Below are 22,890 nucleotides of genomic sequence, written 5' to 3' on the forward strand. Positions count from 1 at the left end.
GCTCCCCCCCCATAACTTCACTCCCACTCACACCCCTCCCATCTCCCGCTCCCTCTCCCATTCCATTCACATCAAGATTCATTTTCAATTATCTTTATATACTGAAGATCAATTTAATATATATTAAATAAAGATTTCATCAGTTTGCACCCACACAGAACATAAAGTGTAAAATACCGTTTCAATACTAGTTATAGCATTAATTCACATTAGACAACACATTAAGGACAGATATCCTACATGAGGAATAAGTGCACAGTGACTCCTGTTGCTGACTTAACAAATTGACATTCTTGTTTATGGCGTCAGTAATCACCCTAGGCTCTGCTCATGAGTTGCCAAGGCTATGGAAGCCTCTTGAGTTTGCCAACTCTGATCTTATTCTGACAGGGTCATAGTCAAAGTGGAAGATCTCTCCTCCCTTCAGAAAAGGTACCTCCTTCTTTGATGGCCCCGTTCTTTACACTGGGATCTCACTCACAGAGATCTTTCATTTAGGTCTTTTTTTTTTTTCCATGATATCTTGGCATTCCATGCCTACAATACTCTCATGGGCTCTTCAGCCAGGTCTGAATGCCTTAAGGGCTGATTCTGAGGCCAGAGTGTTGTTTAGGACGTCTGCCATTCTATGAGTCTCCTGTGTATCCCACTTCCCATGTTGGATCTTTCTCCCCATTTTTGATTCTATCAGTTAGTATTAGCAGACACTTGTCGTCTTTGTGATCCCTTTGATTCTTAGACCTATCAGAGCCATCGGTTGTGAACTGAAATTGATCACTTGGACTAGTGAGATGGCATTGGTACATGCCACCTTGATGGGATTGTATTGGAATCCCCTGTACATTTCTAACTCCATCATTTGGGGGAAGTCTGATTGTGCATGTCCCCAATTGTACATCTCCTCCCTCTCTTTTTCCACTCTTCTATTTAACAGGGATCACTTTTCAGTTAAAATTTAAACACCTAAGAATAATTGTGTGTTAATTACAGAGTTCAACCACTAGTACTAGAACAACAACAACAACAACAACAAATACTAAAAAGGATAAAGTATTACATTGCACATCTAGAGTCAGGACAAGAGCTGCTCAGTTCATTGTTTCTTATAGTGTCCATTTCAACAGGTTTCCCCTTTGGTGCTCAGTTGTCGCTGATCAGCGAAAACAAATGAAATTTGTCTCTTTGGGACTAGCTTAATTCACTCAGCATGATATTTTCCAGATTCCTCCATCTTGTTGCAAATGACTGGGTTTCATTGTTTCTTACTGCTGTATAGTATTCTATGGAGTACATGTCCCATAATTTCTTTATCCAGTCTACTGTTGATGGGCATTTGGGTTGGTTCCAGGTCTTAGCTACTGTGACTTGAGCTGCAATAAACATTAATGTGCAGATGGCTTTTTTATTTGCCAAATTAATTTCCTTTGGGTAAATTCCAAGGAGTGGGATGGCTGGGTTGTATGGTAGGGTTATGTTCAGGTTTCTGAGGAATCTCCAGACTGACTTCCATAGTGGCTTAACCAGTTTGCATTCCCACCAACAGTGGGTTAGTGTCCCTTTTCCCCCACATCCTCTCCAGCATCTGTTGTTGGTAGATTTCTTAATGTGAGCCATTCTCACTGGGGTGAGCTGAAACCTCATTGTGGTTTTGATTTGCATTTCCCTGATTGCTAGTGATCTTGAACATTTTTTCATGTGTCTGTTGGCCATTTGGATTTCCTCTTTGGAAAAATGTCTGTTGAGGTCCTTGGCCCATCTCTTAGGTGGGTTGTTTGTTTTGTTGTTGTGGATTTTCTTGATTTCTTTGTAGATTCTGGTTATCAACCCTTTATCTGTAGTATAGTTTTTAAATATTTTTTCCCATTCTGTCGGTTGCCTCTTCACTTTCCTGACTGTTTCTTTTGAAGTACAGAAACTTCTCAATTTGATGCAATCCCAAATGTTAATTTTGGTTTTGACTGCCTGTACTTCTGGGGTGTTTTCCAAGAAGTCTTTGCCTGTACCTATATCTTGCAGCATTTCTCCAATGCTCTCTAATAATTTGATGGTTTTGGGTCATAGATTTAAATCTTTAATCCATGTTGAGTGAATTTTTGTGTAAGGTGAATGGTAGGGGTTTTGCTTCAAGCTTCTGCACGTGGAAATCCAATTTTCCAAGCACCATTTATTGAATAGGCTGTCCTTACTCCAGGGATTAGATTTGGATCTTTGGTCAAATATAAGTTGGCTGTAGATGTTTGGATTGATGTCTGGTGTTTCTATTCTGTTCCATTGGTCTATCCATCTGTTTCTGTACCAGTACCATGCTGTTTTGATAACAACTGCCCTGTAGTACGCCCTGAAATCTGGTATTGTGATGCCACCGGCTTTGTTTTTGTTGTACAAGATTGATTTGGCTATTCGGGGTCTTCTGTGTCTCCATATGAATTCCAGCATCATTTTTCCAGATATGAGAAGAATGTCTTCGGTATCTTGATTGGTATTGCATGAATGTATAAATTGCTTTGGGAGAATAGACATTTTGATGATGTTGATTCTTCCAATCCATGAGCATGGAAGATTTCTCCAATTTTTGGTATCCTCTTCTATTTCTTTCTTTAAGGTTTTGCAGTTTTCATCGTAGAGATCTTTAACGTCCTTGGTTAAGTTTATTCCAAGGTATTTGATTGTTTTTGTAGCTATTGTGAATGGGATTGATCTTAGAATTTTTCCTCAGCCGTGGCATTGCCTGTGTATACAAAGGCTGTTGCTTTTTGTGCATTGATTTTTTTTTTTGAGAGGCAGAGTGGATAGTGAGAGAGAGACAGAGAGAAAGGTCTTCCTTTTTGCTGTTGGTTCAAGCTCCAATGGCCACCGTGGACAGCGCACCGCGCAGATCCGCTGGCAGGAGCCAGGTGCTTCTCCTGGTCTCCCATGGGGTGCAGGGCCAAAAGACTTGTGCTATCCTTCACTGCACTCCCTGGCCACAGCAGAGACCTGGCCTGGAAGAGGGGCAACCGGGACAGAATCTGGTGCCCCGACCGGGACTAGAACCTGGTGTGCCGGCGCCGCTAGGCGGAGGATTAGCCTATTGAGCCGTGTCGCCAGCCCTGTGCATTGATTTTATATCCTGCTACTTTGCCAAACTCTTCGATGTGTTGCAGTAGTCTCTTAGTAGAGTTCTTTGGGTCCCCTAAATAAAGAATCATATCATCTGCAAAGAGGGATAGTTTGAGTTCTTCCTTCCCAATTTGTATCCCTTTAATTTCTTTTTCTTGCCTAATAGCTCTGGCTAAAACTTCCAGAACTATATTGAATAGCAGTGGTGAGAGTGGGCATCCCTGTCTGGTACCAGATTTCAGTGGAAATGCTTCCAACTTTTCCCCATTCAATAGGATGTTGGCCGTGGGTTTTTCATATATTGCTTTGATTGTATTGAGGAATGTTCCTTCCATACCCAGTTTGCTTAGAGTTTTCATCATGAAAGGGTGTTGTATTTTATCAAATGCTTTCTCTGCATCTATTGAGAGAATCATATGGTTTTTCTTCTGCAGTCTGTTAATGTAGTGTATTACATTGATTGTTTTGCGAACCTTGAACCATCCCTGTATACCAGGGATAAATCCCACTTGGTCTGAGTGGATGATCTTTCTGATGTGTTGTTGGCATTCTATTGGCTAGAATTTTATTGAGTATTTTTGCATCTATGTTCATCAGGGATATTGGTCTGTAACTCTCTTTCAATGCTGCATCTTTTTCCGGCTTAGGAATTAAGGTGATGCTGGCTTCATAGAAAGAATTTGGGAGGATTCCCTCTTTTTCAATTGTTTTGAATAGTTTGAGAAGAATTGGAGTTAGTTCTTCTCTAAATGTCTGGTAGAACTCAGCAGTGAATCCATCTGGTCCTGGGCTTTTCTTTGTTGGGAGGGCCTTTATTACTGTTTCAATTTCAGTGTCAGTTATGGGTCTGTTTAGGTTTTCTATGTCTTCCTGGCTCAATTTAGGTAGGTTGTATGTGTCCAAGAATCTGTCCATTTCTGATAGATTTCCCTGTTTGCTGGCATACAAGTCCTTGTAGTATTTTTCTGATGATTCTTTTTATTTCTGTGGTGTCAATTGTTACGTTTCCATTTTCATCTCTGATCCTATTGATTTGGGTCTTTTCTCTTCTTTTTTTAGTTAGTTGGGCCAATGGGGTGTCAATTTTGTTTACTTTTTCAAAAAACCAGCTCTTTGTTTGACTGATTTTTTGTAATGTTTTTTTGGATTCAATCCTGTTGATTTCTTCTTTGATTTTTATTATTTCTCTTCTCCTACTGGGTTTGGGTTTGGTTTGCTGCAGATTTTCTAGATCCTTGAGATGACTTGAAAGCTCATCTATTTGGTGCCTTTCCAATTTCTTGATGTAGGCACCTATTGATATAAACTTTCCTCTTAACACTGCTTTTGTTGAATCCCATAGGTTTTGGTATGTTGTGCTGTTATCCTCATTTACTTTCAGAAAATTTTTTAATTCTCTTTTAATTTCTTCTTTGACCCATTGTTCATTCAGGAGCATGTTGTTCAATCTCCATGTGTTTGCACATGCTCTAGGGATTCCCGAGTTGCTAATTTCCAGCTTCATTCCTTTGTGGTCTGAGAAGCTGCATGGTATGATTCTAATTCTTTTGAATTAGCTGAGACTTGCTTTATGGCCTAGTATGTGGTCAATCCTAGAGAAGGTTCCATGTACTGCTGAGAAGAATGTAAAGTCCTTAGATGTAGGATGAAATGTTCTGTAGATATCTGTTAGATCCATTTGGGCTATAGTGTCATTGAAATCTTCTGTCTCCTTGTTGATCTTCTGTCCTGTTGATCTGTCTATCTCTGAGAGTGGAGTATTGAAGTCCCCCAGTACTATTGTTTTAGGGTCTAAGTCTCCCTTTAAGCCCCTTAACAAGTCTTTTAAATAAGCTGGTGCCCTTTGATTAGGTGCATATACATTGATAATTGTTTATCTTCCTGTTGAATGGATCCCTTAATCATTATATAGTGCCCCTCTTTGTCTCTCCTAACAGTTTTTGTGGTAAAGTTTATGTTGTCCGATATTAAGATGGCTACGCCTGCTCTTTTTTCATTACTGTTGGCATGGTATATTTTTTTCCAGCCTTTCACTTTCAGTCTGTATGGATCATTGTTGGAAAGATGAGTTTCTTGTAAGCAGCAAAAAGATGGGTTTTGTTCCTTAACCCAGTCAGCCAATCGGTGTCTTTTAACTGGACAGTTCAAGCCATTAACATTCAATGTGACTATTGAGAAGGAGTAACTTTGCCCTGCCATTTGCCAAAGATTTTTTCTAATATATGGTTTGAGACTCCTGTGATCTTTTGCTATGAGGTTTCCTTCCTTTATCTTATTTCATATTGGTGACCGTGTTTCTGTGTTTCTGTATGTAACACATCTTTAAGCATCTTTTGCAGGGCTGGACGAGTGGCGACAAATTCTTTCAATTTCTGTTTGCTGTGAAAGGTCTTTCTTTCACCTTCATTCACAAAGGAGAGCTTTGCAGGATATAATATTCTGGGCTGGCAGTTTTTCTCTCTTAGTACCTGGGCTATGTCTCGCCATTCTCTCCTAGCTTGTAGGGTTTGTGATGAGAAGTCAGCTGTGAGTCTAATTGGAGATCCTCTGAGAGTAATCTGGCGTTTCTCTCTTGCACATTTTAGGATCTTCTCTTTGTGTTTCACTGTGGTGATTTTGATAACGATGTGTCGTGGTGAGGATCTCTTTTGGTCATGTTTATTAGGGGTTCTATGAGCTTCCTTTACTAGGATGTCTCTGTCCTTCTCCAAACCCGGGAAGTTTTCTGCTAGTATCTCACTAAAAAGGCCTTCTAATCCTTTCTCCCTCTCCATGCCTTCAGGAACTCCTAGAACCCGAATGTTGGGTCTTTTAATAGTATCCTGTAGATTCCTGACAGTGTTTTTTAGATTTCTTTTTTTTTTTATTTTTTTTTTATTTTTGACACTCAGAGTGGACAGTGAGAGACAGAGAGAACCCACTGCACTCCCTGGCCACAGCAGAGAGCCGGCCTGGAAGAGGGGCAACCGGGATAGGATCGGTGCCCCGACCGGGAGTAGAACCCGGTGTGCCGGTGCCGCAAGGCGGAGGATTAGCCTGCTGAGCCACGGCGCCGGCCTGTTTTTTAGATTTCTGATTTCTTCTTCTTTTCTTTGATTTGACTGTTTCCTTTCCTGTTCTCTGTCTTCTAAGTCCAATATTCTCTCTTCTACTTCACCCATTCTGTTTTTAAGGCTCTCTAATGTGTTTGTCATTTGATCTATTGAATTCTTCATTTCATTATGGTTTCTTGTCACTATCACAGTTTCATGTTCTACTAGTTGTTTCATTTCATTTTAATTCCTCAATGTTTCATTTTAGCGCGACAGATTTACTATCTTGTCCATTAAGGATTTCCTAGTTTAAGAATTTGTTTTTGAGAACTTCTTAATGTTCTTATCAATTTTTTGAGATCCGCTTCTTCCATTTCCTCTATCTCTTCATCTTCATAATCTTGCATTGGGGTGTCTTGTTCATTTGGAGGCATCATAGTGTCTTCCTTGCTCTTGTTACCTCGGCTTCTACGTTTGTTGTTTGGCATGTTGGAGATAATTTATGTTTTTTTTGTTTGTTTTGTGCTGTGGTGTTTTTTTCTCGTTATACTATGCCTCTAAGTGAGCTGTCTGCTTTGATGGATCCTTAGAGGCTGTGATGGGTGTAGCCAGAGAGCTCTGCTTGATTCTTCAGGTTTAAGGCTGTGCAAAAAGTGACTCACCCAGATTGTTCTCTCCCTTGCTCCTTGCTCAATCTCTTTTTTTTTTGTTTTTGTTTTTTTTTGACTCAGTTGGGAAGTAATTCCGCACAGCTGAGTGGAATTGAGGGTAGTTGAAACCTGGCCTCTGTGAGTATTCGTTTGATTTACCCCTGGGACCATACAAAGAGTTTATGCAGCCCTCAATGTGTTCTCAAGTTTCCCCACAGTCTCAAGGTTACTGAGTTTGTGTACTCCGTGAGTTTGCTGGCCTCCCCTCGGATTTTCACAGTCGCAGATAGTCATCTTCACCTGTTTTCACTAGATTCTAACCTTCTGTTATTTCTCCGGACCACAGTCAAGTTACTGCATGGCTACCTGCGGTTGCCGCTTTACATATGTAAAATGGCGCCTGCTCTTTATTTTGCTGGGCTTTGTTAGGAGAGCGGAGAGAGAGGCTAGTGTCCCCGCTGGTTCCCCTGATTTATTCTTGTTTTTTTTTTTTTCTCTCCTCCAGTCAGCCTGGTGATCTTTGCCCAGTGGGGCCTCAGGCCTCTGCCTTTCCCCGCCAATGTCTCGGGTTTCTGAGGTTTTTGTCTTACCTCCTGTTCCCGTGCCAGCGAGATTCTGCGGCTGGGCTTCCACGCGGTTGGCTCCCTGTAGGTCCTCTGTGTCACATCCACTAGATCCGGAAGCGTTTCCTCTGCAGTTTTTTTATTGAGTCTTTTCCTGAGGCTACAGTAATTCCACTTTTATTAAACTAAATTTTCCCAGACTATCGGTGCACGTCCTCACTATCCGCCATCTTGAGGCTTTTCAAGTGTTATTTTTTATTCTGTGGATTGTCCTTTCACTGTCTTTATGGTCTCCCAGCACAAAGATTATTAATTTTTTAATATGTCTGTTTTTTTCTTATTACTTGTGCTTTTGGTATAATATTTAAGAAAACCCCTAGGTTGGATAAAGTCACACAAAAGACATATTAACATACTGATGAATGCGTGGTGAAATTGGAGCCCTAATATATTGCCCATGTGAATGTAAAATCATGAAGGTTCTTTGGAAAATATTTTAGCACTTCTTTAAAATGTGAAATGATATAGAGTTACCATATGGCCAGAAATTCTGCTTTTGGATATAAATCCAAGAATAAAATATCACAGTGTAACATATCACACATCTTTTTGTGTACCACAAATATATATATATATATATATATATATATATATGTGTGTGTGTGTGTGTTTATACACATATATATATATTATGATTTTTATTTTTTAATTAAGATAAAAAGCTGTTGCATAATCCAAAGACACTAAGATTTTTTTAAAAGATTTAGTTGTTTGAAAGTCAGTGTTACCAAGAGAGGGAGAAGCATTCGCTGATAACTCCCCAAGATGGCTGTGATGTCCAGGATGGCCAGGACAAAGCCAGAATTTTCTTTCTGGTCTCCTGTATAGGTGGCAGGGGCTCGAACACTTGGACCATCTTTTCCTTTTTCAGACCATTAGCAGAGATCTAGGTTGGATATGAAGCAGCTGATATCACCGGCAGTGAGTTAACCCACTACACCACAATCCTAGCCCTGATGCTAAGATTTAAGCCTGTGTTTTTTCCAAGAATGTTATAGTTTTGGCTCTTATATTTAGATTTAGGATCCATTTTGAATTTTTGTCTGAAGGTAAGGGATATAACTTCTTTAGCATGTGGATATCCAGTTGTCACAGCACAACTTGTTAAAGCACTATTTATTTATTGAATTGTCTTGGCACGCTTGTCAAAAATTATTTGACAAGGATGTGATACCTAGGGCTGGGCCAGGCTGATGCCAGGAACTGGTAACTCAATTCAGGTCTCCCACGTAGGTGACAGCTACCCATCCACTTGAGCCATCAGCACCTGCTCCTGCTGAAGGTGCATGTTAGCAGGAAGCTGGCATTGTGAGTGAAGTACTCTCTGGTACTCCCATATGAGTTGTTGGTGTCCCAACCTGGGCCTTAACTTTTAGGCTAAACATTTGCCCTGGCATTGCTTCTTAACTTTGTTTTTGGATAGTTCATTGCTGGTTTATGTAATATAATTGACTTTTTAATTTTAGGAAAGTTTCATTTTTATTTGAAATCCTCATAAAAGCAATCAATAACATCAGTGGTAAGACGCTGGATTTCTAGTCCTGATTTTGCTTCTTGACAGATCAAGAAATTTAGAAAAACATGTTGAATCTGAAACATGAACTCAAGCTTTTTATAAGTCTGAGAAAAGTAATTTTTCTTATCTTGGCATTGATAGAATGCTTGATCATTAAAATAAAAACGTATTCTGTTGCCTTTTTAATAAATAATATCCTTAGTCAATGAGTGATCATCTAAATTAAAAATTACTTTCCATATAGTTGTTAAGTAATAAGCAACTATCAGGTATTCTAACAAAATTTGGATCTAAGAGATTCATTCCAAGAGTGACTAAACAAATGTGATGTGAAACATAACATTGGAGAGTAAAAAACTATTCATTATAAACAACAGCAGAAGGAATATATACTGTAACTGATTATTAGGAGCTCCCCTAGCCTTCACAGATCTCATACGGACTTTTGTACATTAATTTTGCAGTTGTCAGCCCTGTTGAACTCCTCTGTTCTAGTAATTTTTATTTTATTTCTTAAGATTATATATACACAAGATTATATCATCTGTAAATAATCTTAGGTTTATACTTTCCAATCTGTATATGTCTCATTTGTTTTACCATGCCTAATTCTTTTGAATAGAACCTTACATTGATGTTTAATAGAAATGGAGAGAATGAGCATATGTACCTAGTTCCCAATCTTAGAAGGAAAGCATTCTTTTTTCTCCACTACTTGGAATAATGTTATCTATTGGTTTTTAGTACATCCCATTTGTTAGATTTAAGAAGTTCTCTGTAATTCCTTTTGTTGAGTGCTTTTTAAAATGAGGCAGGATGTTGGCTTTTCTGAATTGTTTTTTTCTCCATTAATCTATTGATATAATGTATTAAATGATTAATATTTGCATATTAAAACAAACCTTGTATTTCTGATGTAAATTATAGCAGGTTATGTGGCAAGAATATATTTGATAGTATTTTCAAAGGATTTTGGCATTATATGCATTATATATTTGATTTATTGTTATGTAGCTTTCTCATGATCTTGTTTTGGTAACAGGGTAATACTTTTATTTTTTAAATTTTTATTTATTTGAAAACAGAGAGAGAGAGAGAGAGAGAGAAAGAGAGAGAGGTCTGCCATCCACTGGTTCACTCTCTAAATGGCTTCAATGGGCAGAACTGGGCAGATTTGAAGCCAGGAGCCAGGAGCTTCGTCTGGATCTCCCACATGGTTACAGGGATCACAAGGGTACTTGGGCCATCTTCCACTGCTTTTCCATTTCATAGCAGAGAGCTGGATCAGAAGTGGTGCAGCTAGGACTCAAACTGGTGTCCATATGGGATGCTAGCACTGCAGGTGGCAACTTTACCTGCCAAGCCACAGCACTGGCCCCTATCAGTGTAATAATTAACCTTGTAGAATGAGTTGAGAAGTATCCTCATCTCTTCAATTTTTTGAAAAGGAACTATATTCTGATATCTGTAATCCACATCGCTCTGCAAGCAGAATATGCATCTCTTTTTTTAAGATTTACTTATTTATTTGAAACAGTTACACAGAGAGAAGGTGAGAGAGAGGAAGGGAGGGAGGGAGGTGTCTTCCATCCACTGGTTCACTCCCCATATGGATGCAACGGCTGGAGCTGCGCCAATCACCAATCTGGAGCCAGGAGCTTCCTCTGGGTCTCCCATGTGGGTGCAGGGGCCCAAGTACTTGGGCCATCCTCTACTGCTTTCCCAGGCCATAGCAGAGGGCTGGATGGGAAGTGGAGCAGCCGGGACTCGAACCGGCATCCATATGGGATGCCGGCACTGCAGACAGAGGCATTACCTGCTACGCCACATTGCTGGTCCCTGGATTTCTTCTTGACAATTTTATTATGAAATCCGAAGACAGCATATCAGAATCAGGAGGTAAACACCCCAGTTAAAAACCATGCCTAGAAAAGAGGTCTTATGGATAAGTATTTCTACTAACTGTTAAGCAGAACACCATGCACTTTTTATCAATCCCAAAAAAAGGGAACATCTTACGTTGGTTACCAGCCTCTGGGAGCATGCCCACTATTTGAGAGACAGAAAGATCATCACTATGCCAGTCACCAGTAGTATAAGTCCAAATACTCTACCCCCTGAATCAGAGTTGCCAAGGAAAACAAAACAATCAGTTACTGAATGTAGCAACCATTTACTTTAAAAAAAAGACAAAGCAAGATCAGCTTTAATAACCTGTGTTGTTTCCCTTTGGCAAGCAGGTCTCTCTTGCCAGCTGATTCAGGGCATTTGACCATGGACACTCCTGTGCCACAGTAGATGAACCTGTTCCCTTCCCTTTTGGTGGTGATTAGAACAATGGGGTTGTCCACATGCTTAAGCTGAACAAGGAACAGTGATTGGACTTGCAATGGAGAACGATATTCCCACACAAGGCAATGAATCCAGCACAAGCAATTTGGGCTCTTTATTTATATCTTAGAAAGGAAGTGTTTAAGGCCCATCTGGATTCATATGTGGCCAAGTAGGGATCCAGAAGACTGTGTGTGGGACAGGCATTTGGTATAGCAGTTTATATATGGGTTAAAACACCTTTATATTATATTGGAGTGCTTGGATTTAGTTCTCAATGCTGATGCAGACCCTGGGAGGTAGCATGTGGTGGCTCAAGTAGTTGGATCCTTGTCACTGACATGTGAGACCTAGATCGAGACTCCAGCTTCTGGTTCTGGCCCTGGTCTTAGTCCACTGAGAACGTTTGGAAAGTGAGCCAGTAGATGGGAGCTCTGTCTCTTTATCAATGACTCTAAAATGAATAAGCAAAAAGAAAAGTTATAACACTGTCTTTCCCAATACTGATTCAGTTAAGAGTTAGAAAAATAGTAGTTAGTTGGTTAAGAACATCATGATTTATTTATACTATAATAAGCTGTGCAGACTTTTAGTAAGTTGAAAGTTTAGATAGGTTTATGTCTACACACAACTTTATGGAAGTATTTCTGTGTGTATTGTTGAGTAGAAATAATTAAATATCTGTATGTACATATGTAATATGCATATGCATATATGTTTATATATGCTTTGAAGAACATGGTTGGAGGGGGTAGGGGGGAGTCAGCATTATGGTGTAGTAGTTAACCTGCCTCTGATGATGAACTGGCACTCTGAAATGAGATGCTGTTAAGTCCTGGCTGCTCAGCTTCTGGTCTAGCTCACTGCTAATGCAACTGGGAATGCACTATAAACTTGGGTGCTTGTGCCCTGTCACCTCTGTGGGAGATCTCTATGGAGTTCTGGCTTCCTGATTGGCTTGGGCCAGTCCAGGTTGTTGCAGCCATTTGGGGAATAACCCAACAGATGGAAGATCTTTTTTTCTGTATCTCTCCCCATCTCTCTCTCTACCTTTTAAGTAAATAAATCTAAAAAAAAAAAAAAAGAGGAAGTTATGCAGTTATGCAATGAACTTGTTCTAGTGCATTCTCAGTGGAATGAGTTTTAGAGGAACTATTTGTTGTAGTTTATCTTTTTGTTTTTGAAAACTTAAAATGCAGTAGACTTCTAAAACCTGGTTGAACTAGATATGGAAATTTTTTTTCTTTTTTCTTTTGTTTTTGTTGCAACATGTGTTTTTTTTTTTTTTTGCTGCCAACAATTTTTATTTTATTTTTTAACTTTTATTTAATAAATATAAATTTCCAAAGTACAACGTTTGGATTATAGCGGCTTTTTCCTCCCATAACCACCCTCCCACCCGCAACCATCCCATCTCCCACTCCCTCTCCCATCCCATTCTTCATCAAGATTCATTTTCAATTATCATTATATACAGAAGATCAATTTAGTATATACTAAGTAAAGATTTCAACAGTTTGCACCCACAGAGAAACACAAAGTGTAAAGTACTGTTTGAGTACTAGTTATAGCATTATTTCACATAGTACAACACATTAAGGACAGAGATCCGACATGGGGAGTAAATATTTTTTTTCCTGACCTACTTGGGTCTTCTCTTTCTATGAAAAGTTACGGTATACTCCCTGTTGAAATTGATTTCTGTCTAATGTTGTCTAGCCTTTCACATTTTTTTTTTTACAAAAAATTATGAGCTCTTTATATTTTTCTCTGTTTCCATTGCATTATTTATAAAAGCTTTCAAACATATAGAAAAGTTAAAAGAATCATATTGTGAGCACTCAATGTATATTCTCACCACCTAGATTCGACAGTTATTTTGCTATATTTTCTATATTACATATGAGAGGTCTTCAGAAAAGTCACAGAAAATTTGTGTTATTTGTTTATAAATTTACTTATTTGAGAGATACAGAGGGAAAAGATAGAGCTCCTGCCTGCTGGTTCATTCCTCAAATGGCCACAACAACTAAGGCTGGAGCTAGTATCTGGGAACATAATCCAGGTTTCCCATATGAATGGTAGGAATCCAATTACTTAAGCTGTCAGCGCTGCCTCCCAGGGTCTGTTTTAGGGCACTGCAGTTAGGAGCTGGACCCAAAAATCAAACCTGGTTCTCTGATATGGAACTTAGATGTCTTAACCAGTAGGCCAAATGCCTACTCCTATATTATATTTTAATTCTATTTTTCCATGAATTTTTTAAAGTTCCCCCTTATTTCTATCCATTCATCTACCCACTTATCTTTATTATTCTTAATGTGTTTCCATGTAGCATATGTCAGTACTTTTTACCCCTCAACACTTCAAAATGCATAATGTTAATTAGACTTCACTGCTTGTTTGTACTACTTGTTTCCTCACTTTTTTGAGGTACAATTTACCTAAAGAGAAATCACAAATTTTACTGTACTGTTTGATATTTTGACTAATGTATGCACTTGTGTGATCAAAACCACTGTCAATTATAATGTTCCTCATAACCTTCACAGTCAGTCCTCAAGGCAATCACTATTCTATTTTTTACCATAGATTAGTTTTGCTTACTTGTAACTTAATATAAATGTGATCATACTTTATAAGTACTTTGGTAAATGGCTTCTTTTACTTAGCATAATGTTTTTGAGAACCATCCATGTTGCATATGTAAGTAGTTTGTATACTTAATTATTGGCTAGTATTATATGATTTTACTATAGATTTTCCATTTTCCTGTTGATGGACTGCTGGGCTGTTTCCAGCATTTTACAACTGTGAAATAAAGGTGCTAGGGGAATACTTACATAAATTGTTTAGTGGACAGTTTTACTAGGTGCATACATAGGAATAGAATTGCTGGGTCATTGGACAGGTATATATTTTGACAAGAAACTCCAAGATATTTTTCCAAAATGGTTGTATAATTTAGCAATTCTATTTTGCAATTTTGCCAACAATATATGAGAGTTTAGGTTGTTCTATATCTTATAAAAATTTGGTGGTTGCTCTTTTTTCCTTTTAAAAATAATTTTAGTCATTTGGGTATACAATGGTATGTTGCAGTGATTTTATTTTTTATTTTACTGTTGGTTGTTTTTACTGTTTCTCTCTTTCAGACAGTTCGACATGGTTTTCCTTATCAGCCCACAGCATTAGCCTTTGATCCAGTTCAGAAAATCTTGGCTATTGGAACAGGAACAGGTGCTATACGAATGTATCCTTAATTTTTGGTTCGTTACTCACTATATTAATAGTGATTACATTTCTTTCAACATTCAGGTGAGTAAAACATGAGCAATTAAATTTGTTTTTTGAAACTATTGTGAAAATCCACGTTGTGAAATGTATTGGCATATTTCAGTACATTTGAGGACAGTAGCAATTAAAGAAAGTACCCTTTATTTAATTTCTTTATATGTAATTTATATAATTTAACATATAATTTAATATAATTATATAATTCGAATTTAATTTATTTATATAATTTATTTAATTTATTAGTAATTTATCTTTTCTTTTTTTTGTTTTTTTTTTTGTTTTTTTAACTTTTATTTAATGAATATAAATTTCCAGTATACAGCTTATGGATTACAATGGCTTCCCCTTCCCATAATTTCCCTCCCACCCGCAACCCTCCCCTCTCCCGCCCCCTCTCCCTTTCCATTCACATCAAGATTCATTTTCAATTCTATTTATACACAGAAGATCAATTCAGTATAAATACTTCAACAGTTTGCACCCACATAGAAACACAAAGTGAAACATACTGTTTGAGTACTAGTTATAGCATCAAATCAAAACGTACAGTACATTAAGGACAGAGATCCCACATCAGGAGCAAGTGCACAGTGGCTCCTGTTGTTGACCCAACAAACTGACACTCTAGTTTATGGCGCCAGTAACCACCCTAGGCTGTGGTCATGAGTTGCCAAGGCCATGGAAGCCCTCCAAGTTCCCCGACTCCGATCATATTTAGACAAGGTCATAAAAGACAGGTTGAGGATAGTAACCAATGATCCCAAGAGTGGCCTTAACCAGGTCTGAACAATTATACAGCATTAAGTGGGGAAGAGGACCATCAGTACACACAGGTTGGGAGTAGAGCCATTGGTGGTAGAGTAGAGGTCATGATTACAAAGGAATGAGGCCCAAGTGGACCAGACAGGGTCCAGAACAAAGGACAGAGTCATCATTAGAGGAGCTAAGAAAGGTGCTGTCTAAGCTACAAGTAATTTTTCTGATTGAGAGGCAAATAGAACCTGATAGAAGGGGCTTGATAATAATCTGTTGGGCTTTAGGCCTTGTAAGTTAAGAGGCCCAGACCTATCTATCTCTTCACATGGGATATATCCTAAGGGAGGTGTGAACCTCCTAGGGGAAGGCACTCTGTTGACTTTCATTACTTGGCTGGCCTGGGAGGAGAGCTGGCCAGGTAAAGGCAGGGGGCATCTCTAACAAGAAATGTACAGTTCTGCCTGCAATGTTGCTGACCCTACTTGACCATCCCCTCAGCTGCAGGGGTCACTTTGGAAGTTGGGCTGAGTGAAGGGCTTTTCAGCTTGGAGCCAATAAGATCTGTGGCTCTGACCTGGGCATCCTTCGATTCCAGGGCAGGTCCATTTCCAGTGATCCAACTCTTGGCAGAGCTGCCAGGGCTCTTCACAAGCTGACTTCTGCTGAAGCCCAGGCTTACCACATTGAAAGCCACTGCAGTGGACTGGCCTGTTGGGTCTCCTTGAGGGCAGATCACTGTACAGATCAGCCATTAATAGGCCTGCCACCCATTGCTTCTGATGCCTAGCTTTCTTTTCCTCCTGGTTTGTGTTAAAGCTGACCAGAGGATGCAAGTCAAGGGAGTGCCCGTGTCCCATCTCTAATCTTCGGTGGCCTGAACTACAAGTCTATAGTCACAGGCATGATCTGTAGTAGTTTTTCTACGGTAGACAATGCCCATGAGGAAAATTATATTCTCACTTTAAAACTTTCTTTCCCTTTGGTCTGAAAGGGAGGTTTTTTTTTTCTACTTACTGTATACTACAGCGAAGTAATTTATCTTTTCTCTTTTTTTCCTGATCAATCTTACTAAAAGTATATCAATTGCATTGATTTTCAGAAAAATCAACTTTTGGATTCATTGCCTTTATATTATTTTCATATATTCTATTTCACTGTTTTCTGCTGTGATAATTTTTTCCCTTTTGCTTACTGTGATTTTGAATTTTTGTTTGATCATTTAGTTTCTTATGGTGCAGACAAAATAATTTGAGAACTTTCTTTTTTGTAATATGTGCCTTTAGTACTATAAATCTCTCAAGTCAGCTTCAGTGGCATCTAGATTTCTTGAATTAAACTTTTTATTTTGAGATAATTGCAGATTTACATGTATACTACAACAGATACATAGAAATTCCATGTGACTTATCAGCCAATGTCTTCCAGCTATATCTTATGAAATCACATTTCCATCACCAAAAATATTCTTTTTTAAAAAATGTTTATTTGTTTGAAAGACAGAGAGAGAGGTAGAGACAATACACAGAGAGAGTCTTCCATCTACTAGTTCACTCCCCAAATGGCTTACATGCTGGAGCTGAGCCAGAAGCCAGGAGCTTCTTCCGGGTCTCCCACATGAATGCAGAGGCCCAAGGACCTAGGCCATCCTCCGCTGCTTTCCCAGGCACTTTAGCAGGGAACTAGATCACATGTGGAGCAACCAGGACACAAAGTAGTGCTGCAGGTGGTGGTTTTATCCCCTATGCCACAACACAGGCCCCAGCCAAAAATATTCATTATCTTTCCCATTTATAGCCACAAACTGTCCCTACAACTCCCATTCTCCCATTTTTCACCCCTAACAACCATTAATTTTTTTGCTATTTAAATCTTATTGTCACTTCAATGATTTTATATGAATAGAATGTTACCTATCATTTGGCAATATGTTTTCAAATATTTTTTACCTATAGGTGGTTGAACCCTTGAATGTGGAACCCGTAGACTCAGGAAAATGACTGTATGTCAATACATTATTCCTTTTTATTTTTGAGTAATATTTCATGGTATAGGTATATCGCAGATTAACCATTCATCTTGAAAGGCATTTGGATTGTGTCTAGTTTTTGGCTGTTATTACTAAAGCAGTTATGAGCATCTGAATATATTTTTTGTGTGAGCTTAAGTTTTTATTTCTTTGGTATAAATGCCCAGGAGTATAATTGGTAAGGCATATCGTAATTGTGTCTTTTAGTTGTTCTGCTCTTTTTTTTTTAAATATTTATTTGAAAGGCAGAGTTAGAGAGAGGGAGAGAGAGATAGAGATCTTCCATCTGCTGGTTCCCTCCCCAAAAAATCACAACGACCAAGGGAAGCCAGGAGCCAGGAGCTTCTTTGGGTCTCCCAGTACATGCAGGGGCCCAGGGACTTGGTTCAGCATCTGCTGCTTTCCCAGGCCAATAGCAGAGAGCTGGATCAGATGTGGAGCAACCAGACTGGAACTGGTGCCTATATGGGATGCTAGCACTGCAGGCTGTGACTTACCTACTGCACCCAGGGGCAAGCCCCAATAAATAATTATAGAGTGTGCAAAGTGCTATGAAGGAAATAGAGGGATGAGAAAGACAGGTTGTTGAAGGTGATGCCTTTTTAAAGAAGTGACATTTTAGCTGATCCCTCAAGATTAAGAATGAGCCCAATTAATTCAGGAGCCTGGGAAAGTGCATTCCAACAAAGGGAGCAGCTTGGGCAAGGCTCTGGGGTTGGGATCAGCTTGCACAGGTGGAAAATAGTACATGGAAGAATGTATGAACAGTAGGGGTACAGATCACTCTTTCCTATGCTGATTTCATTTCTTTTGGATAAATTCCCTGGAATGGGATTGGTGGGTCATATTCTATATCTATTTTCATATTTTTGAGGAATCTCTGTACTGTCTTCCACAATGTACTAGCTTGCATTCCCATCAACAATGGGGTAGGGTACCTTTTTGCTCACATCCTAGCCAGGATTTGTTTGTTGATTTCTATATGAGAGCCATTCTAACTGTGGTGAAGTGACACCTTACTGTGGTTTTGGTGGCTAGGGATCCTGAGCATTTTTTCACGTGTCTGTTGGCTATTTGAATTTCCTCTTTTGAAAAATGCCTGTTCAAGTCCTTAGCCCATTTCTTCAGTGGATTGTATGTTTTGTTAAGTTTCTTGAGATCTTTGGAGATTCTAGATATTAACTCTTTATCAGTTGAAATAGTTTGTAAATATTTTCTCTCATTCTGTTGGTTACCTCTTCATGTTGTTGAGTGTTTCTTTTGCAGTGCAGTAGCTTCTCAACTTGTTGTAACCACATTTGTCCATTTTGGCTTTGATTGTGTGTGCTTTTGTGGTCTTTCCAGGAAGTCTTTGCCTATGCCAGTGTCTTTTTAGAGTTTCCCCAATGTTCTCCTCTAGTAATTTGATGATATGTAAATGATCCTCGATCCATTTTGAGTTGATTTTTATATAAGGTATAAGATAAGGTTCTTGTTTCAGACTTCTGCAAATGAAGACCCAATTTTTCCCAACACCATTTTTTTGAAGAGACTGCCTTTTCTCCAAGGATTGATTTTACCTCCTTTGTTAAAGATTAGTTGGTTATAGATGTGAGGATTGATTTCCGGAGTTTCCATTCTCTTCCATTGATCTGCATATCTATTTTTGTGCCAGTACCAGGCTGTTTTGATCATAAGTGTAAGGTCTGGTATTGTGATGCCTAAAGTGTGTTTTTGTTGTTTAAGACTAGCTTAACTATTCAGGGTTTCTTGTGTTTCAATATGAATTTTAGCATCATTTTCTTCTAGATATGACAAGAATGTCATTGATATTTTCAATGGGGTTGCATTGAATCTGTAAATTGCTTTTGGTAGTATAGACATTTTGATGATATTCTTCCAATCAATGAGAATTTTTTGTGTCTTTAATTTTTTAATATTTTGAAGTTTTCATTATAGATATCTTTTTACATCCTTAGTTAAATTTATTCCAAGATCTTTATTTTTTTTTGTAGCTATTGTGAATGAGACTGATCTTAGAAGTTCTTTTTCAGTCATAGCATTGCCTGTGTATACAAAGGTTATTGGCTTTTGTTTGTTAATTTTTATATTCTGAAACTTTACCAAACTTTTAGGAGTTCCAATAGTCTCTTAGTGGGGTCTTTTGGTTTCACAATATATGGAATCATGTCATCTGCAAAGAGGATTAACTTGACTTCCTTGTTTCCAATTTTGTACCCCTTTGATTTCTTTTTCTTGCCTAATGACTCTGGCTAAAACTTCCAGGACTGTATTGAATATCAATGCCGAGAGTTGGAATCCATGTTTGGTTCTGGATCTTAAGAGAAATGCTTCCAGTTTTTCCTGATTCAATATGATGCTGGATGTGGGTTTGTCAGATATTACATGGGTTTTGTTACAGTGTTTTTATTACCATAGCTTTGCACTTTTGAAACCAGGAAATGTGAGTTCCCCAACTTTGTTCTTTTTTTTCCAGATTTTTTTAAAATAGAGAATTTGTTTTTAAATATTTATTTATTTGAAAGTCAGAGTTACACAGGGAGAGAAGGAGAGGCAGAGAGAGAGAGAGAGAGAGAGAGAGAGAGAGATCGATCTTCTATCTGCTGGTTATCTCCCCAGTTGGCCACAATGGCCAGAGCTACACTGATCCAAATGCAGGAGCCAGGAGCTTCCTCTGGGTCTCCTATGTGGGTGCAGAGGCCCAAGGACTTGGACCATCTTCCACTGCTTTCCCAGGCTAAAGCAGAGAGCTAGATCAGAAGTGGAGCAGCCGGAACTCGAACTGGCACCCACATGGGATGTTGGCACTGCAGGCAGTGGCTTTACCTGCTATGCCACAGCGCCAACCCCTTCAGATTTTTGCTATTTCAGATCTATTTTAATCTCATGTGAATTTTAGGATCAGTCTTTGCATTTTGGCAAAAACAGTCATCGAAATCTATTTTTAATTTGATTTATAGAGAAGATTAGGGGTGGAAGAGAAAAGGAAAGAGGTCTCCCATCTGCTTGTTTACTTCTCAACAGCCTACAACAGATTGGGCCAGGCTGAATTGGAGAGCAGAATCTCAATCTGAGTCTCCTATGTGGATGGCTGTGACCCAATTACTTGATCAATCACTTGATATCTCCTGTGGTGTGCATTAGCAGAAGGCTGGAATTTGGAACAGAGCCAAAACTCTAATCCAGGCATTTTGATATGAGAAAAGGGCATCATAAATAGCATTATAATGATGAAATCAAATACTCATTCCATGTGATTAGAATTTCAATAGGGATCACATTCAATTTTTAGATTTTTAGCCTTACCTGCTATGCCACAGTGCTGACCCCTCAATTAACTTTATACACAGAGGATTTACTCTATATTAAGTAGAGAGTTTGATGAATAGTATGAAAAAAACTGTTCCTTAACAGTTTGGTGATTTCTTTTTTGATTTCTTCTATGACCCACTGTTCAGAAGCATGTGGTTCAGTCTCCATGTGTTCACATATGTTCTAGAGATTCTTGAGTTGTTGATTTCCAGCTTCATTTTGTTGTGGTCAGAGAAGATGCATGGTATGATTTTTTTTTAAATTTGCTGAGATTTGCTTTATGGCTTAGACTGTGGTCCATCCTAGACAACGTTCCATTCCTGGTGGGAAGAATGTGTATTCTGCAACTGTTGGATGAAAAGTTTTTTATATCTATATCTATATCTATATCTATATCTATATCTATATCTATATCTATATCTATCTATCTATCTATCTATATATATTTGTTAGGTCCATTTGGGCTACAGTGTTAATTTTTTTTTTTTTTGACAGGCAGAGTGGATAGTGAGAAAGAGACAGAGAGGAAGGTCTTCCTTTTTACCGTTGGTTCACCCTCCAATGGCCGCTGCGGCCGGTGCATCTCGCTGATCCGAAGCCAGGAGCCAGGTGCTTCTCCTGGTCTCCCATGGGGTGCAGGGCCCAAGGACTTGGGCCATCCTCCACTGCCTTCCCGGGCCATAGCAGAGAGCTGGCCTGGAAGAGGGGCAACCAGGATAGAATCCGGCGCCCCAACCGAGACTAGAACCTGGTGTGCCGGTGCCGCAAGGCAGAGGATTAGCCTGTTAAGCCACAGCGCCAGCATTACAGTGTTGATTAATTCTGTTGTTTCATTGCTAATTTTCTATATGGTATGTCCATTGCTGAAAGTAGGGTATTGAAGTCCCCCGTTAATATTGTATGGGAGTCTATGTTTCCCTTTATATCCATTAACATTTCTTTTAAATATGGATGTGCTCTGTAATTAGGTCCATATACATTTATTATAGACACATTTTCCTGGTGAGTTGACCTCTTAAGCATTGCATAGAGCTCTTCATCTTTTTTTAAAAATTTTATTTTTATTTTTTTTTGACAGGCAGAGTGGACAGTGAGAGAGAGAGAGACAGAGAGAAAGGTCTTCCTTTGCCGTTGGTTCACCCTCCAATGGCTGCCACGGCTGGCGCGCTGTGGCCGGCGCACCGCGCTGATCCGATGGTAGGAGCCAGGTGCTTCTCCTGGTCTCCCATGGGGTGCAGGGCCCAAGCACTTGGGCCATCCTACACTGCACTCCCTGGCCACAGCGGAGAGCTGGCCTGGAAGAGGGGCAACCGGGACAGAATCTGGTGCCCCGACCGGGACTAGAACCCGGTCTGCCGGCACCACAAGGTGGAAAATTAGCCTAGTGAGCCGCGGCGCCGGCTCTCTTCATCTTTTTTAAGAGTTCTGTGTTAAAGTCTATTTTATCTGATATTAGGATGGCTATACCAGCTCTTTTTTTGGTTTCTGTTGGCATTAAGTGTCTTTTTCTATCCTTTCATTTTCAGTCTGTGTGTCTCTTTGTTGGAGAGATGTATTTCTTGTAGACAGCAAATACATGGATTTGTTTTTTAATCAATTCAGCCAGTCTGTATCTTTTAACTGGAGAGTTGAGGCCATTTACATTCAACATGACTTTTGGTAAGTAATGACTTGGCCTTGCCATTTTTCCTTACCTATTCATATTGTTTTCTTCAGATTTCCTTTGTACTTTTACTGGCAGATTTTCTTCCTTTGCCTTCTTAATAATGATGAATATGTTTCCTGTGTTTCTCTGTATGGCACATCCTTAAGCATCTTTTGTAAGGCTGGATGAGGGATGACAAATTCTTTCAATTTCTGTTTGTTATGGAAGGTGTTTATTTCACCTTCATTCATAAATGAGAGCTTGTAGGGTATAGTATTCTGGGTTGACAGTTTTTTTCTCTTATAGGTTGGAATATATCTTGCCATTCTTGCTAGCCTGTAGGGTTTCTGATGAGAATTCACTGTAAGTCTAATGGGAGATCCTTTGAAAGTAATCTGGCATTTCTCTTGTGAACATTTTAGCATCTTTTCTTTATGTTTTACTGTGGAGAGTTTGACTACAATGTGTAACAGTTAGGATCTTTTCTGGTCATGTCTATTAGGAGTTCTATATTCTTCCTGTACTTGGACTTCCCTTTCTTTCTCCAAATTAGGGAAGTTTTCTGGAATTATTTCATAAATAAGCCTTCTAATCCATTCTCTT

At 39.0% G+C, this 22,890-nt stretch overlaps 1 protein-coding gene across 4 annotated transcripts in view; it reads left to right on the forward strand.

Annotated features, from left to right (window-relative positions):
- Positions 1 to 22,890, forward strand: part of STXBP5L (syntaxin binding protein 5L) — a 443,316-nt gene that overhangs the window by 49,938 nt on the left and 370,488 nt on the right. For 3 of the 4 annotated variants that reach the window (XM_062208715.1, XM_062208727.1, XM_062208721.1), the window contains exon 3: positions 14,407 to 14,504. The exons of the other annotated variant lie outside the window; for it this stretch is intronic. In XM_062208715.1, the coding sequence (XP_062064699.1) occupies positions 14,407 to 14,504 (98 nt within the window). The remainder of the gene's footprint in view (positions 1 to 14,406; positions 14,505 to 22,890) is intronic. 4 annotated transcript variants of the gene reach the window in all.

Source organism: Lepus europaeus, chromosome 2 (genome assembly GCF_033115175.1).
Source record: "Lepus europaeus isolate LE1 chromosome 2, mLepTim1.pri, whole genome shotgun sequence".
In the NCBI taxonomy this organism is placed as follows: Eukaryota; Metazoa; Chordata; class Mammalia; order Lagomorpha; family Leporidae; genus Lepus; species Lepus europaeus.